Here is a 17016-nt window from a genome sequence, read left to right as displayed (position 1 = left end):
GCAATATCCAGGCTGGCATTCCCAGTGAAACACTAAGGGAGTACTACACTGTAAGAGATGCTGGCTTTGAAGTTACATTAAACCATTTGATGTCTCAGATGAACATAAAAGATTCTGTGACACTCAACAGAGGCAGGGAGGCACCAATATGAGTGTTTGGGTTCTTTCTCGTGTATTTCCCAATTTTTATCAGTCAAACAACATTTCCCAAATTACAAAGCAAATGCACGTCAAAGCTGTTAAAGCTTTGCAGTATGCTGCGGCAATGAATACAATGTGGATATTGCTGTGGGATGCCCAACACATTTGCCTCTAAATGTTAAAAGGTAGAACATCAGACCAGGATGAACAGGTTAAAATTACATAGTCAAATTTATTTGGAGAAGGAATGATACAGAGAAGCAGAAAGATGTTAAAGTCTAATAAAAAGCAACAAGATAGAACGAATCATTACCAACTGACTGTTACCTCTGAGAATTTGAGAGGAATCATGACTGAGAGCAACAAAAGATAATCCAGAGAAAGGCCTCAAAGAAGGCTTACTTTAAGGCAGAAAGGACTGAAATTTGCATTTTATGTAAATGTAACAAGCTGAAAATCAAGCGATACAAAGATGGGTCTACACGGAACATATGATGAAAGATACTTAAATGGAAGAGTTCCACAAGGCAAGGGAGAAGGCAATGAATGAGCAATCACAATGGTGATGCAGAGGAATTCAGAATTAAAAATTGATGCCATATCAGAGGAACTCAAACTTATACTAGATAATAACTATTGTGGAAGAAGTATATATATATACTTCTGCACATTGACTCTTACTGCTGAGGCCATATGCCTTTCGATCTCATTACATTTCCTCCTTTGCAACACTGCCACTTTTGCTTAGCATGGGTCACCTGTCCTGAAATCTTCTAATGTAGTTTGGTGTGAAAATTTGTCTGTGTCCCTGTGAAGTATCATGAGAAAGTTGCTGTAGTCCGTTAACAACCTAGCATGTGCTAGTGTCTTCAGGGAGAAAATTGGCAAGCCGCGAAAGATGATGTGAAGAGCAGAAAATGTTAATAAAGGCTATGCTTGAGGAGTTACCCTGTTCCTGGTGTACTGTTGGATACAGGTTTGGAAAAAGGCAGTGGTGTTGCGCTCTGGTTTAAGGAGAATGATGTAACATTTTGGGAAGAAATATCCGACAGTGATGGAATAGGTATTCAGAAGAACAACTGCTGCTTCAACACAAGGCATGAAACTGTCAGGACTGGAGAAAATCACCAAAAACAGGAATATCCAGGATATCAAGACCATGGCCATGCTGAAGGTGATGTATTTAGCCTCATTGTAGTTTTTGGGGAGATCTTTACTCAGGTAAGAAACCATAAAGCAAAGCAAGCAGAGAAAGATTGGTCCACAAACAGACAGGATTGAAAAAAGTACACTTGTGGGACCACACATCAGAATGCTTTCAGTCTGTGAAATATCATTGAACCTCTCAAAAACTGGAGTCTCATGAGTTATCCATATGCAGGATGATGTGATCTCAATGAGAGTCATTATAAATACAAAGATATACTGCCCATTGTATTTAACCCAATAACTGTAAGCCTTTGGCAACTTGCTAGCCATTTTGAAGATGAGCACAAGCTGAAAAGACCTCACGAGGAGACATGCCAAGCAAGTTGTGTAGCTGACTGTGAATAATAGTTTCCTGGTGATACAAATCCCAGGACCAGGTTCCCCAATGAAGGAGTACACACTGCTGCAGCTAATGGCTAAGGCCAACAGAAGGACAAAGCACAACTTCCCTCCTGCAGCCTTGACAATGGGAGTGTCAAAATAAATGACAAAGATGGTACCAATTAATACTTTCAGAACCAGCCCAATTCCTGTTGCCAAAGCTATCACAATAGAAATATTCTCATTCCATCTCAGGTACACCATATATCTTTTATGACAAATCGTGCTCTTTGAGGGTGACCACTGGTTTGGGTTGCAAGGTGTACACTCTGTAAAAGAAGACAAAAGAAGTTTTAGGATAAAGAAGTTGTCTTGAACTTTTCCATGCCCAAATTGCAATCTATCATAATTCCTTTAACATAGCAAAACAGACCAAAGCTGCTCTACACCAAACAGGCACTGAGAGAAAAGTTAGTGAGGTGATCAAAATTTGGTTTAAAGAGGGATTTCTTTTTTCAGGAGAGATTAGAAGGCAGAGAACTAAGAATTAAATTGTGCTGGGGTGGAGCTAGGAAATGACAATTCTAGTGGAAAAGAACCTCTACCTCTATCTGCAAAGTGGAACAGAAAGTTGGTGAGAGTGCATTGGATTCCAGATTCGGAACAATCAGAGGGTTGTGAGCTGTGATGGCATGCTGGAGAAGATGACAGAGGTAGTGTGAGACAAGCTCTGGGACTGATTCTAAAACCTGTTTGATGGTGATGAAGAGTCAGGTCTGAAGTGGGTGGGATACCTGGATGTGCAGAAGTTATGGATGTGTTGGAATCAGTGGAGGGGGAGGTTAGGAAGTCAGTAAGAAATGTGTTGGAGAAATCAAATCTGGAGATGAGTTAAATAATGTGTTTCTATTTTCGGGAAGTTCCCTGATGTTTTGTTAGGTATTTATACAACAAACATGGGACAGAGGCCAAATGTAGCTGAAGAAAATTTGATTAGTGCTTGAATGAAAATACAGAAGAGGCAAATGAAGGTGTTGCTGAGGATAGTTCTGGTTAAAGAGTTAATACTAGTGCAAGTGTGATGTACTGAATAGCCTCTTTCTACACTGACATTTCTATGATTCTGCAGTCTTTGAATTAGATCAAAGTTCTGGACAAATTGTGTAAACGTATTAATAAATCTATCCAGGAAATCCCTTTGTTTCTGCTGCATTCCCAAAGAGACTGGCTGGGAATGGGAATTTGTCCATGAGGCAAATTGGAAAGAAGATTGTCTGTCATTAACAGAGAAAACCACAAAAAGCTCCTTATATTGCTTATCCCTGCCATCCCACCTCCCATCCCAGTCCTCCTCTCCTCCCTCTGACCCCTTTCTGACAATACCCATCTTGGCATGGACTACATTATACAAACCGCTTTCATTCTGGAATGTTCCCTCAACGCAATCCTTGCAAATAAAGCAACATGGTTGGAAACCAACAGTAACTTTTATCTGGCCAGGTTCACATTTGGTGGAACAGTTTGAAGTAGGAATCTGTTTGGAACAAGACAGTAATGATCGCAAGTTTTAAAAACAATTCGTTTTATGTGCTTACTTTTACAGAAGATATCAGTTTTCCCAATGTTTAGGATTAGGCCTGGCTTTAATCTCTTAAACATCAAATAATCTCGATGTCTAGTGCAACATTTGAAGAATGGCTGCTTGACAAGGTCCTTGAGGGTCAAAGATGTCTCATATCACCCCAGCTTCACTACAGCAGCAAGAATCAGTGTCTTCAATGATGTGAGGAAGAAACTAAGGAAGGAAGTATTATTTTGAAAGAAGAAACAGGTCTCAATTTTGAGTGAGACCTCCGCTAAGTTACCTTGCCTTCTGGTGAATTCCATTTGATCAAGGAGCTATCAATTTGAAGCCGTCCTGGTTTGGGCTTGTATGACCCGATCACATTGAAGGAAACAACCTCATATTTCCAATCCCAGTAAATGATGTCATATCCTGTTGGAGGGTTTCCATTCTCATCAAAAGAAATTGGCACTCCATTAAGGGAAAAATTGACTGCCTTCAGAGTCTTAAGAAGCTGGAAGAGAAGTCAAGGGTAGGGTCAAGTGAAGGGCATTTAAAAACAAGACAGCTAATAATACCTCAAATTGGCAGGTAGCTTGTGGATGGCTTTGAGAATGCCATGCTCCATCCATGGAATGTATAGGATCAGTTCCTTCCAAGAGAATGTATCAATTAATCTCAACATTCTGAGCTTCTTAAAAAAAATACATATTCACAGGTTGTAAGTCCCACTGCAAACCCATCAGTTATTGTACTTACTTATTCAGCCGAGTAGCTTGCTAGGCTATTTCAAAGGGGAGTCAGGAGTGCAGTAGGCCAAACCAAGAGAGTTTCTTTCCCTAAATGGCACTGGTGAACTAAATGGAATCTGACAAGTTTGTGGCCACTATCATTAATTCCAGCTTTTAATTCTAATACTTTCTTTCATTAATTAATTTAAACTTCCTTAGCAGGGTCTCAACTTATGCCTACAGACCATTAGTCCAGCTCTCCCAATTATTCATCCAGTAGCATAACCATTGTAATAACATGCAAGGAAAGGCCAATCCAACAAAGAACTCAGAGTTTCCATTCCAGATTGCTATGCATTGGGCTGCGGCCAAAGGTATATGCTTAAACATCAGCGGTAGGTATCAATTTTTTTTTCACATCTACACAGAAGCAGACAATTTTAGAATTTATTGCCCATTCTTAAATGCTCCTGCACAGGTGATGGCGGTGAACTATCTTCCTAGAGATGGTGAAAAAATGCCAATAGCGTGTTGGTGTTCCAGAATTCTGAGCCAGTGATCGTGAAGGATTGCTGATAAAATTCCAAGGATAGATCATATGCGACTTGGAGTGCAATTTGCAAATCATGGAATTCCCATGTGTTTGCAGTCCTTGTCCTTCTAGGTGGTAGAGGTTGTGGGTTTAAAAGGAGCTGTTTATGGAAATTTGGTCAGTTGCTGCACTACATCTTGATTCCTCTGCCGCTGATGGTAGAGGGAGTGAAGATTATGGTTTTGATGACATGCTAATTAGACAGGCTGCCTGGATAATGTTGAGCCTCTTGAGTGTTGTTGGGTCTGAACACATCCAGTCAAGTGGACAGTAGTCCCTCACACTTCAGATGTACACCTTGTAGTTGGTGGAAATATTAGGATTTGTGCTGTCCACCACATGATTTGCAATGATTATTTGACCCACTCCTGTAGACACTGTATTTGGATGGCCTGTTCAGTGAAATTTCTGGTTTATAATAACCCTCAGGTCATTGATGATGGTGGATTCAACAGTGGCAGTGTTGTTAAATGCCAAAGGTAGATGCTAAGATTTTCTCTTGGTGGAAATAGCCATTGTCTGACACTTGCAGCTGCTGTCATTGTCCTTCTTCTTGGCAGAAGTCATAGGTTTGGAAGGTGCTTTCAAAGGAGACTTAGTGAATTATTGTAGTGCATCTTGTAGATGGTACACACTGCTGCCACTGTGCATCAGTGGCAGAGGGAGTGAATACTGAAGGTGGTGGATATGTGATGCCAACCAAGCCAACTTCTTTATCTTGGATGGCATTGAGCTATTGGGTGTAGTTGGAGCTGCACCTATCCAGGCAAGAAGAGGAATGCCATCACACTCCTTAATCACAGTAAGTGGTTAAGTACTGGGGAGTCAGGATGTGGATTACTTGCAGTAGAATTCCGAGTGTCTCACCTGCTGTTTCAGTCACGATATATATGGCTAATAGAGTTCAGCTTCTGGCCAAGGCTAACCCTCAGGATGTTGGGGATTCAGTGATGGAATCACCTTTAAATATCAAGGGGTGATAGTTAGATACTTCTTGTTGGAGATAGCTATTTCCTGGCACTTGGATGGTGCAAGATGATTTCTTGGTTAAGTTGCCAGATGGTGGAACTCTAGCCCAGTGTACAAAAACAGAAGTTGCTGGAAGCTGAGCAGGTCTGGCAGCATTTGTGATTAAAAAAATCAGCGTTAATGTTTCAGGTCCAGTGACCCGAAATGTAAACCCTGACTTTTTTTCTTCTTCACAGATGCTGCCAGACCTGCTCAGCTTCCAGCAACGTTTGTTTTTGCTCCTGATTCACAGCATTTGCAGTTCTTTCATTTTTATCTAGCCCAGTGTAGATGTTTCCAGGACAAGGCTTTCAGGATGAGGAGAGGATTGGGATCTGATTCAGTCATCATTCCTGCATTCATTGGGATACATTAGCTCAGATTAAGCATCACATGAATCTTGAAATTGTCATCCTTGTCCTCTTTGTAATCCTCTTCAACCCCTCAGCCCTTCTGCTCTCTTCCAGCTGTAGCCCATCATAGAAACACATTGCTCAACTACTGGAAACTATGCCTTCAGCTATTGAGACGCTAAGCTCTGATGTTTGCTCCTGAAACTCCTCTGCCTCTCTACCTCTCACTTTGTCTTTAAGGTGCTCCAAAAAGACCTACTTCTTTGATCAGCCATATGGTCATCTGCTTTGACATACTCTTTTGTGGAAGAAACTATTGTGTTTGAAACTGTTCTTGTTTAGCACCTTGGAACCTCTCACTATGTTAAAGGCACCACATAAATGCATGATGATGTTGTTGGGCAGGGAATTAAGAAGGAAGATTTGAACAGCACTCATCATATTCTCTTTAGGACTATTATTATTTCACAGTTGCTGATGTTAAGTTAAAATGTAAACTTTGAAGAAATTGGAGATAAAAATTGGTGGATGTAGGTGGCTGAAAAACCTGCTATCTCTTGTTTTGTGCTGCCATGTAGAAACAAGATTTACTGGCAATAATTTCTGAGAGTATTGTTGAAGTTAAAGTTTGCATTGAGTAATTTTCTAACCTGCCATGGGTAGACACTTTCCTTCTTGCAGTTTCCTGAATCACACTGAAGTAACTGATGTAGACTGTGTGCTGCAGCATACACAGCAGAGTACACATTAAATTCAATGCGCCATTCTGAATACTGTAACAGTGACTTGACACCATCTGTTGAGCATGGGATGCATTGGGTGCAGGTAGCCAGGAAGTTATTATGTGGGCAGTCTCGCCTTTCCTCCAGTGGATCAGAGTAGTTTATGCTTTGACTGATATCTGAATTCAAAGCAATGATATCCCTTAATACAAATTTGTCGTATCCTGGTATGTGACCCTGCATTACTGCAATCCCTAAGATAGTGCCAGTCCTCTTAATGTTGGGGATTTGTGAAAGTGTTCTCTTGACAGACATAGCTTCACTTAAAATCCACACTTTTCCAGTGATGTTCATGGTCACCACTTCCCGGAAGAAATGGACTGCATGATGGACATCAGCGAACACGACGATAACATTGACTTTATTGGCAGTGATGGTGTGAATAATGTTGATGATTTCCTGCTTTGACTCTAATTTGTGCTGTGGAATTGTGCCATAAGATGCCACACAGATTCCTGCTGCAGTGGCACCTGAGATCACTTTGCGTTTTCCAATCTCCCCGTAGTCACTGCTGCTCCCAATCACTGTGATCCAATTCCATTGAAACTTCTGGATCAATAGAACAATTGCTTCAATCTGATTCTCATCATTTGGGATGGTTCGCATAAAGTTTGGATATTCTGTCTTGTCACTCAGTTCCTCACTGGAGGCGCCATAGCTAATCTGCAATGGAAAGATGCAATCACTCATTTTCTATCTAGTCACCATCCGATAATATTGGTGGTTTGTATTAAGTCTGTTTAACCCATCACTGCTGGGCACAGTGACTTCCACTGACAACCAAACTAAAAATGCCTTGATTTTAAAACTAATATTCTTGTTTTAAATCCTTTACTCTCTCTCCCTTTCTCTCACTGTTATCTCTTCCAGTTCACCATCACCAGGGCAAGTGGGGATGGGAATAAATACGGGCCTAGTTAGAAATGCCAACATCCTGAAAATGAATAATCTTTTTTGAAAGGCCCTAACATCACCCCTCAGGTCATTTCTGTGACCCTCTAAATCTGACCTTTCGCGTATTGTATGTTTCTTTCACAGCATTGTTGGCGAGTGTGCCTTCAGCTGTCATAGCCCCAAACTCTTCAAATTTGTCCCCAAGCCCCTTAGTTTATCTTTCTTTTCCTCCTTCAAGATGCTCATTACACACTATCTCTTGAGTTTGTACTTTGTTGTCTGTTTCAATATCTCTTGATGTATTTTTTAAAAAATCGTTCATGGAACGAGGAGGTCACTGGTTGCACCAGCATTTGTTGCCCATCTCTATTTGCCCAGAGGGCAGTCAAGTCAAACATATCTCTGCGACATATAGCCCAAACAAATTTCCTTCCCTATAGGGCATTAATGCTCCAGATGGGGTCTTCTGTACATTCGACAATGGATTTATGGTCATCATGAGACTCTTAATTCCAGATTTCTTTTCAATGAATTCAAATTCCACTATCTACAGTAGCGGGGTTTGAACCCGGGTTTTGAGAGTTTTACTTGGATCTGGGGTTAATAGTCCAGTGATAATATTATAACAATGCCACAGGCTGTTATGCCACAAGGCCATCTCCTCCCAACTTGTGATGTGCCTCAGTTTGAAAACACTCCTCTGAAATGCCTAGGTACTAGGCATATTAAAGGCACTATATAACCTTAAGTTGGAGCTATCGTTATTAAAACATGAAGGAAACCCAGAGGTCACAGAGTAATGGAGAAATACGGTATGGAAGCGGGCCTTTCAGTCCAACTCATTCATGTTGACTACATATCCTAAATTAATCTAGACACATTTGCCCGCGTTTAGCCAATATCCCTCTAAACCCTTCCTATTCATAAACCTGTCCAGATGTCTTTTAAATGTTGTAATTGTACCAGTCTCCATCACTTCCTCTGGCTGCTCATTCCATTAACGCACCAGTCTCTGCGTGAAAATGTTGCCCATTGGGTCCCTTTTAACTCTTTCCCCCTTACCTTAAACCTATGCCCTCTAGATCCCATTATACTCTGAGTTAACCTTCTTCACTCCAACTTTGGTGTCATCTACAAACTTACTAACCATATCTCCTATGTTTACATTCAAATAATTTACATAAATGATAAAAAGCAGTGGGCTCACTGTGGCATACCACTGGTCACAGGCCTCCAGTCTGAAAATCAACCCTCCACCACTACCCTCTGTCTCCTATCTTCAAGCCAGTTCTGCATCCAAGTGGCTAGTTGTCCCTGTCTTTCCATGTGATCTGACCTTGCTAAACAGTCCAACCATGAAGAACCTGGTCGAACACCTTACTGAAGTCCATATAGATCATATCCACTGCTCTGCCCTCATTGATCCTCTTTGTTACTTCAGAAAACTGAATTGAGTTAATGAGGCATGATTTCCCACATTCAAAACTGTGTTGACTATCCTTAATCAGTCCTTGCCTTTCAAAATGCATGTAAATCATATCCCTCAAGATTCCCTCCAACCGCTTGCCCACCATCGATGCCAGTCTCATCGATCTATAGTTCCCTGCCTATCCTTACCGTATTTCTTAAAAGTGGTGCCACACTAGCCAAACTCCAGCCTTCTGGCACCTTACCTGTGGCTGTTGATGATACAATTATCTCAGCAAGGGGCCCAGCAATCACTTACCTCACTTCCCACAAAGTCCTAGGTTACAACTGATCAGGTCCTGGGGATTTATCCACCTTTATGCTGTCCAGTATCTCCTTCTCGGTAACATAGACATTTTTCATGATGTTGTTATTTATTTCCCCATGTTTTATATCTTCCGTATCCTTCTCCATTGTCAACAGTGTTGCAAAATACTCATTTAGTATCTCCCCCATCTCCTGCGGTTCCACACACAGATGGCCCTGTTGATCTTTAAAGGGCCTTACTCACTCCATAGTCACCCTTCAAAATGCAAGAAAATAATTGGTGTAACTTTACCTGAGGAACATCGAGCAAGCTGAGAATGTTGGATGTGATGACAGCGGCATCTGAGTTCAGTGGACCAATCAGTACTGAGGCTAAAGGTTGGTATCTGTGATCAAACTGGACAGTTTTCAACGCATGCTCTGGAGGCTTTGACACAAAAGCAAATGATCCCTGGATATCGATGGCAATCGCACAATCCTCAAATATCTCATACCCAAGGGTGACATTTGGCAGCAGAGAACTTGAGTTGTTTATCTCCTCGATTGCGAACCTCATGGTTTCATAAAGTATATACCCGTTATCTGAAAACCTAGCAAAATATCTTAAATAGGGATTTTATTTTGAAACATTATGTTGATTTATCTGTGCTGGAAATATTAATAAAAAAGACAAATCTTGTTATTATGCTCAATTCCTACCAAGAATTTTATTGTAGAGAAGGTTAGGGATTAGGTGATTTAGATGAGGGAACTAAATGTGATATTTCAAAATATGCAGATGACACAAAGCTGGGTGTAAGGATGAACAGATGTGGAGATGTTGCAGTATGATTTGGACAGGCTCAGTGAATGGGCAAATGCCCGGCAGATGCGGTATAATGTGGATACGTGTAATATCCACTTTGGTAGCAAAAATCGGAAGGCAGATTATTTTTGAATGGCTGTAAACTGATACAGGGGAAAGTTTAACAAGGAAGGGTCTGGGGAAGGGCCATCGGACCCGAAACATTAACTCTGAGTTTGCCCTCCACAGATGCTGCCAGACCTGCTGAGCTTTTCCAGCAACTTTGTTTTTGTTCCTGAATGTTTAATGAGACCTGGGTGCCCTCATACACCAGTCGCTGAAAGTAAGTACGCAGGTACAGCTGGCAGTAAAAAAGGCAAACAACATGTTAGCCTTCATAGCAAAAGGTTTTGAGCACCGGAACAAGGATGTCTTGCTGCAACTGATGAGGCCACACCCGGAGAATTGTATACCATTTTGGTCTGAGGAAGGATGTTCTTGTTACAGAGGGAGAGCGGCAATGGTTTTTCAAATTGATTGCTGCGATGGCTGGACTGACATATGAGGAGAGATTGAGCTGATTCGGATTGTATTCACTGGCATTCAGAAGAATGAGGGACAGCTCTCGTAGAAACCTGTAAAACTCTAACAGGTTGGATATGGGAAGGAGTGAGTGAGTCCAGAACTAAGACTCATAGTTTATGGAGAAGGGGTAAACATTTTTGCACTGAGATGAAAAATTTCTTCACTCAGAGAATGGTGAGTCTGTGGAGTTCACTACCACACAAACATTATGTGATTTCAAGAAGGAGGTACATATAGCTTCTGTGGCTAAAGGGATGTGCGGGGATGGTGGGATTAGGGTATTGAGCTCAGTGATAGGCCATGATCATAATGAATGGTGGGGGGCCTGAATGGCCTGTACAGCTCCAATCTGCAATGTTTGATATTTAACCTGATATCAATCTTTTGGTTTTGGGGAATTCTTATTTTATGCAGAGAAAGGTTAAGGTAATAGGAAAGGACAGTAACAAGGTTGTAAAGTGTTAAAGTGGTAAACCAACAGAATGGAAATGCTGCTAGATATAGGCTGTGTGAAAATTCTATAAGTTGAATGTTAAAAAAAGACACGAGTTTGTATAAAACCTTTTATCACAGCAGATATCGTAAAGTTCTCTTCACGAATTGAGTACATTTGGAATGTGGTCAGTGTTGTAAGGAAACAAAGCAGCTAATTTGTTTGCTGCAAACTCTTACATACAGCAATGGTATAATGACCAAACCATCTGTTTGATTTAGTGGAAAAAGATGGGAGGTGTTTCATCATATTGTATCCATAGGAATAGTATTTTACAGCAAAGTGCTTTTGAAATGCAGTCTTAGTTAGAATATGGTAGCCAATTTGCACACAGCCAGTTCTGACAAACAAATCAATGGGTAAAAGATGCAATTAACACATTCAGTGAGGTATTGGAAATCTTTGACAATCATTTCAAACTCAGGATTAATACAATTATACAAAGGATTATTTAACAGAAGAATTCAGCATCCCAGGGAATCTGCAGATGACTTCATTAATGATCTCTACAGATTAATGGAGAGATTGACTACAATGACTTAGAATCAGAATTCATAAGTTATAGGCATTACTGATGAGACTTTGTCAGATTAATTACATCCAATGAAGACCAAACTCTAGGTAGGGTCATCCAACCCTTGTGCATGGGAGGCCGTATTTCAACTTTTCTCTCATTTGGTAGGCTGGTCAGCAAATTTCAAAAAACTGACTTTTGATGCAACAGTCAACATTAAATGAGCAATTTTAATAAAATGACACTGAAGAGTGCCAAACAGCAGAGCCAAACAGTTTTTTTCAGCCATCTTGATTAAGAGCTGGAGAAATTCACTAGCCCTCAAGTCCTACACATCAGGGAATGGCATGCATATTGGGGCCAAGACAAATTGGGCTCAACTAATACTGACCTTGCATAAATTTTGGTAGTACACACTCTAAGCTAATCTCGGTTGATTCGTACATTTGTAGGTGTCGGAAGTGGGATACCTTTCAGACAGTGTTTCAAACTCTCCCAGCATGGGAAGAATTTTGCAGAGTACATGGAGGGAATCAGGTGATGTGTGTCTGCCTCACTGCAATCTCAGGGTTCACTCTCTCTCTTGCTGTATCATTACTTGCAAAACACACACACATACACACACACACACACACACACACACACACACACACACCATCCCACATGCTCACATTGTGTGGGCTTGGTTAGGATTTGGGGTGACTGCAATTCTTTGAGAGGCCAGATTTGTACGCAGAGCACAACGTTTCATCAGATTGCAACCCAGCACAGTGAACAGCTTGTAATGAAAAATCTGTCTCACACATTTAACACAGAGGTAACTAGGAAAGGACAATTTCAAGTAGAATATCTTTCATTCCAAATATGGATCCACAACAGTTATAATTGATATGACATCTAGCAAGAAGAAATTAGATGCCCTACAGTGTGGAAACAGGCCCTTTAGCCCAACAAGTCCACACTGCCCCTAGGACCATCCCACCCAGACCCAACCCTCTATAACTCACACACCCCTGAACACTATGGGCAATTTAGCATGGCTGATCCACCTAGCCTGCATATCTTTGGACTGTGGGAGGAAACTGGAGCACCTGGGGGAAACCCATGCAGACACAGGGAGAATGTGCAAACTCTGTACAGATTGTTGCTTGAGGCTGGAAATGAACCCAGGTCCCTGGTGCTGTGAGGCTGCAGTGCTAACCACTGAGCCACCGTGCTGCCCCTTCAGATAATCTTCACATAACACAATTAAGTTCGTAAACAAATTTATTTACCCAATAATCCCATTGCTGAGGATGACCACAAAAGTCTAAGCTAATCAACAAGTTTAAGTAAAATGTCTCCCATTCAGTTTACATGTCGAGCTGGATTGACGACAAATGCCCACATTCTGTGAATTAATTAAAAAGCATTCTCCAGCCTCGGCTTGTAATGGATCCATATTTGCTTTCTGCCTCTCTGTACAAGCTTTTCGAAGAATTTACAGTCTGTTTTTGTGGTTCTTGCCAGTTTCCTGATTTATTCTAATTTCTCTTTCTTATCCTTTTCCTTGGTACTCTTTTATAGATTTGTGAAATGCTCCCAACCCTCAGGTTTACCTTCTTTTGTCCATTTTACAGGAATTTTCTTTTAATGCGAATAAATCCTTGATTTCTTTTGCTATCCACTTGTTAACACATCCTTTTTGGGTTTTTATGCATTAAGCATGGAATGCGTTGTGATTGCATGGAATGCGTTGCCAGCAGCAGTTGTGGAAGCAAGGTCGTTGGGGTCATTTAAGAGACTGCTGGACATGCATATGGTCACAGAAATTTGAGGATGCATACATGAGGATCAATGGTCGGCACAACATTGTGGGCTGAAGGGCCTGTTCTGTGCTGTACTGTTCTATGTTCTATGTTCTATCCATTGCCATAAATTGAAGATGTGGTACTTGTAACTCCCTGGAAGCCACCACTCCTTCTTGCATTAGGTTTGGAGGCTCAAACTGTATACAATTCTCCAACTGTGGGCTCACCAAGACCCTGTATAATTGCAATAAGAATTTCTTGCTCCTATGCTCAAACCCTTTTGCAGCAAATTCCAACACACCATTTAGCTTCATATCTGCTTGCTGCGCCTGCATGCTTGTTTTCAATGATGTTATTTATTTTCAATTTATTTTCAAGGTAATTTTCAATTTTCAATTGCCATTCTATTTTTTTAACTAAAGTGGATGACACATTTATTCACATCATACTGCATCTGCCATGTATTTGTCCACTAACTCAATTTGCCTGGAGTGCCCTAAAGCCTCTTTTTGATCGTCTCGTCATTAGAACATAAGGACATAAGAACCAGGATCAGGACTAGGCCATCTGGCCCCTCGAGCCTACCCCACCATTTAATAAGATCATGGCTGATCTTTTTGAGACTCAGCTCCACCTACCCACCCACTCACCATAACCCTTAATTCCTTTACTGTTCAAAAATGTATCCAGCCTTGCCTTAAAAACATTCAGAGAGGTAGCTTCAACCACTTCACTGGGCAGGGAATTCCACAACTTCGCAACCCTTTGGGTGAAGAAGTTCCTCCTGACTTCAGTCCTACATCTGCTTCCCTTTATTTTGAGGCAATGCCCTCTAGTCCTAGTTTCACCTGCTAGCAGAAACAACGTCCCTGCCACAACCGTATCTTTTTCCTTCATAATTTTATATGTTTCTATAAGATCTCCCATCATTCTTCTGAATTCCAATGAGTATAATCCCAGTCTACTCAGCCTCTCCTCATAATCCAACCCTCTCAACTCTAGAATCAACCAAGTGAATCTCCTCTGCACCTCCTCCAGTGCTAGCATATCTCTTCTCAAGTAAAGAGACCAAAACTGCACACAGTACTCCAGGTATGGCCTCAGCAGGACACGATACAGCTGCAGCACAGCCTCCCTGTTTTTAAACTCCATCCCTCGAGCAATGGCAGACAAAATTCCATTTGCCTTTTTAATTACCTGCTGCACCTGCAATTCTATTATTAGTGATTCATGCACAAAGACACCCAAGTCCCTCTGCACAGCAGTGTGTTTCACCATTTAATTTTTCACCATTTAAAACATAGTATTTTTTCCCGTTATTCCTACCAAAATGGATGACCTCACACTTATCAACATTGTACTCCATCTGCCAGACCTTCACTCACACACTCAGACTATCTATATCCCTCTGCAGACATTCTGTGTCTTCTGCACACTTTGCTCTACCACTCACCTTAGTGTCATTTGCAAATTTTGACACACCACACTTAGTCCCCAACTCCAAATCATCTATGTAACTGATCATTGACACTCCCATTTAGTTATGTGTTTTAGCAAGCTTGGAAATATTACACTTAATTCCCTCTTCCAAATTACTGATATAAGATATTGTGAATATCTGGGGCCCAAGTACTGATCACTGCTCTACACCCCATTGCTTTCCACTCCAAAAATGGTCCATTTATTCCTATTCTCTGCTCCCTGTCTGCTAACCGACTCTTACTCCATGCCAAAACTTAACACCAGTCTGATGACCATTTCAAGCCCACCGACTCCCACAGCTACCTAGAATACACCTCCTCCCACCCACCCTCCTGCAAAAATTCCATCCCCTATTCCCAATTCCTCCGCCTCCGCCGCATCTGCTCCCACGATAAGACATTCCACTCCCGCACATCCCAGATGTCCAAGTTCTTCAAGGACCGCAACTTTCCCCCCACAGTGATCAAGAACGCCCTTGACCGCGTCTCCCGTATTTCCCGCAACTCATCCCTCACACCCCGCCCCCGCCACAACCGCCCAAAGAGGATCTCCCTCGTTCTCACACACCACCCCACCAACCTCCGGATACAACGCATTATCCTCCGACACTTCCGCCATCTACAATCCGACCCCACCACCCAAGACATTTTTCCATCCCCACCCTTGTCTGCTTTCCGGAGCGACCACTCTCTCCGTGACGCCCTTGTTCGCTCCACACTGCCCTCCAACCCCACCACACCCGGCACCTTCCCCTGCAACCGCAGGAAATGCTACACTTGCCCCCACACCTCCTCCCTCACCCCTATCCCAGGCCCCAAGATGACATTCCACATTAAGCAGAGGTTCACCTGCACATCTGCCAATGTGGTATACTGCATCCACTGTACCCGGTGCGGCTTCCTCTACATTGGGGAAACCAAGCGGAGGCTTGGAGACCGCTTTGCAGAACACCTCCGCTCAGTTCGCAACAAACAACTGCACCTCCCAGTCGCAAACCATTTCCACTCACCCTCCCATTCTTTAGATGACGTGTCCATCATGGGCCTCCTGCACTGCCACAATGATGCCACCCGAAGGTTGCAGGAACAGCAACTCATATTCCGCCTGGGAACCCTGTAGCCTAATGGTATCAATGTGGACTTCACCAGTTTCAAAATCTCCCCTTCCCCAACCGCATCCCTAAACCAGCCCAGTTTGTCCCCTCCCCCCACTGCACCACCCAACCAGCCCAGCTCTTCCCCTCCACCCACTGCATCCCAAAACCAGTCCAACCTGTCTCTGCCTCCCTAACCTGTTCTTCCTCTCACCCATCCCTTCCTCCCACCCCAAGCCGCACCTCCATTTCCTACCTACTAACCTCATCCCACCTCCTTGACCTGTCCGCCTTCCCTGGACTGACCTATCCCCTCCCTACCTCCCCACCTATACTCTCTCTACCTATCTTCTTTTTTCTCCATCTTTGGTCTGCCTCCCCCTCTCTCCCTATTTATTCCAGAACCCTCACCCCATCCCCCTCTCTGATGAAGGGTCTAGGCCCGAAACGTCAGCTTTTGTGCTCCTGAGATGCTGCTTGGCCTGCTGTGTTCATCCAGCCTCACATTTTATTATCTTAACACCAGTCTCATGTGTTTTGATTTTGTGTGCTAACCTCTTATGTAGGACTTTATCAGAAGCTTTCTGAAAATCCAAATATGCCATATTCATTGGTTCTCCATCCATGCTATTAGTTACATCCTTTAAAAAACTCCACTAAATCTGTCAAACACAATTTCCCTTTCATAAATCCATGTTGACTTTGTGTAATACAGTTGGCAAGTTTTACCTGTCATATTATTACATCCTTTATTATAGACTCCAGAATTATCCCACCTACTGACGTTAGGCTAAGCGATCTGTAATTCCCAACCTTCTACCTCTGTCCTTTTCAAACAGTGGGATTACATTAGCTACCTTCCAGTGTGCCAGGACTGTTCGAGAATCGACAAAATTCGCAAGGTGACGACAAATGTATCTCCTATTTCCACGGCCAACTCACTTTT

General features: G+C 42.2%; 1 protein-coding gene across 1 annotated transcript in view; it reads right to left on the bottom strand.

Annotated features, from left to right (window-relative positions):
* Positions 1-1071: 1071 nt before the first annotated feature.
* Positions 1072-17016, bottom strand: part of LOC125464884 (taste receptor type 1 member 1-like) — a 34109-nt gene continuing 18164 nt past the window's right edge. Inside the window, exons 5-9 of the mRNA XM_059654429.1 lie at positions 9622-9919; positions 6570-7364; positions 3537-3749; positions 3085-3205; positions 1072-2000 (exon numbers count right to left, since the gene is read on the bottom strand). Of these exons, the coding sequence (XP_059510412.1) occupies positions 1072-2000; positions 3085-3205; positions 3537-3749; positions 6570-7364; positions 9622-9919 (2356 nt within the window). The remainder of the gene's footprint in view (positions 2001-3084; positions 3206-3536; positions 3750-6569; positions 7365-9621; positions 9920-17016) is intronic.

Source organism: Stegostoma tigrinum, chromosome 24, assembly GCF_030684315.1.
Source record: "Stegostoma tigrinum isolate sSteTig4 chromosome 24, sSteTig4.hap1, whole genome shotgun sequence".
NCBI lineage: Eukaryota > Metazoa > Chordata > Chondrichthyes > Orectolobiformes > Stegostomatidae > Stegostoma > Stegostoma tigrinum.
The sequence above is the reverse complement of the archived record's forward strand: the minus strand, read 5'-3'. Positions and strand labels throughout refer to the sequence as shown.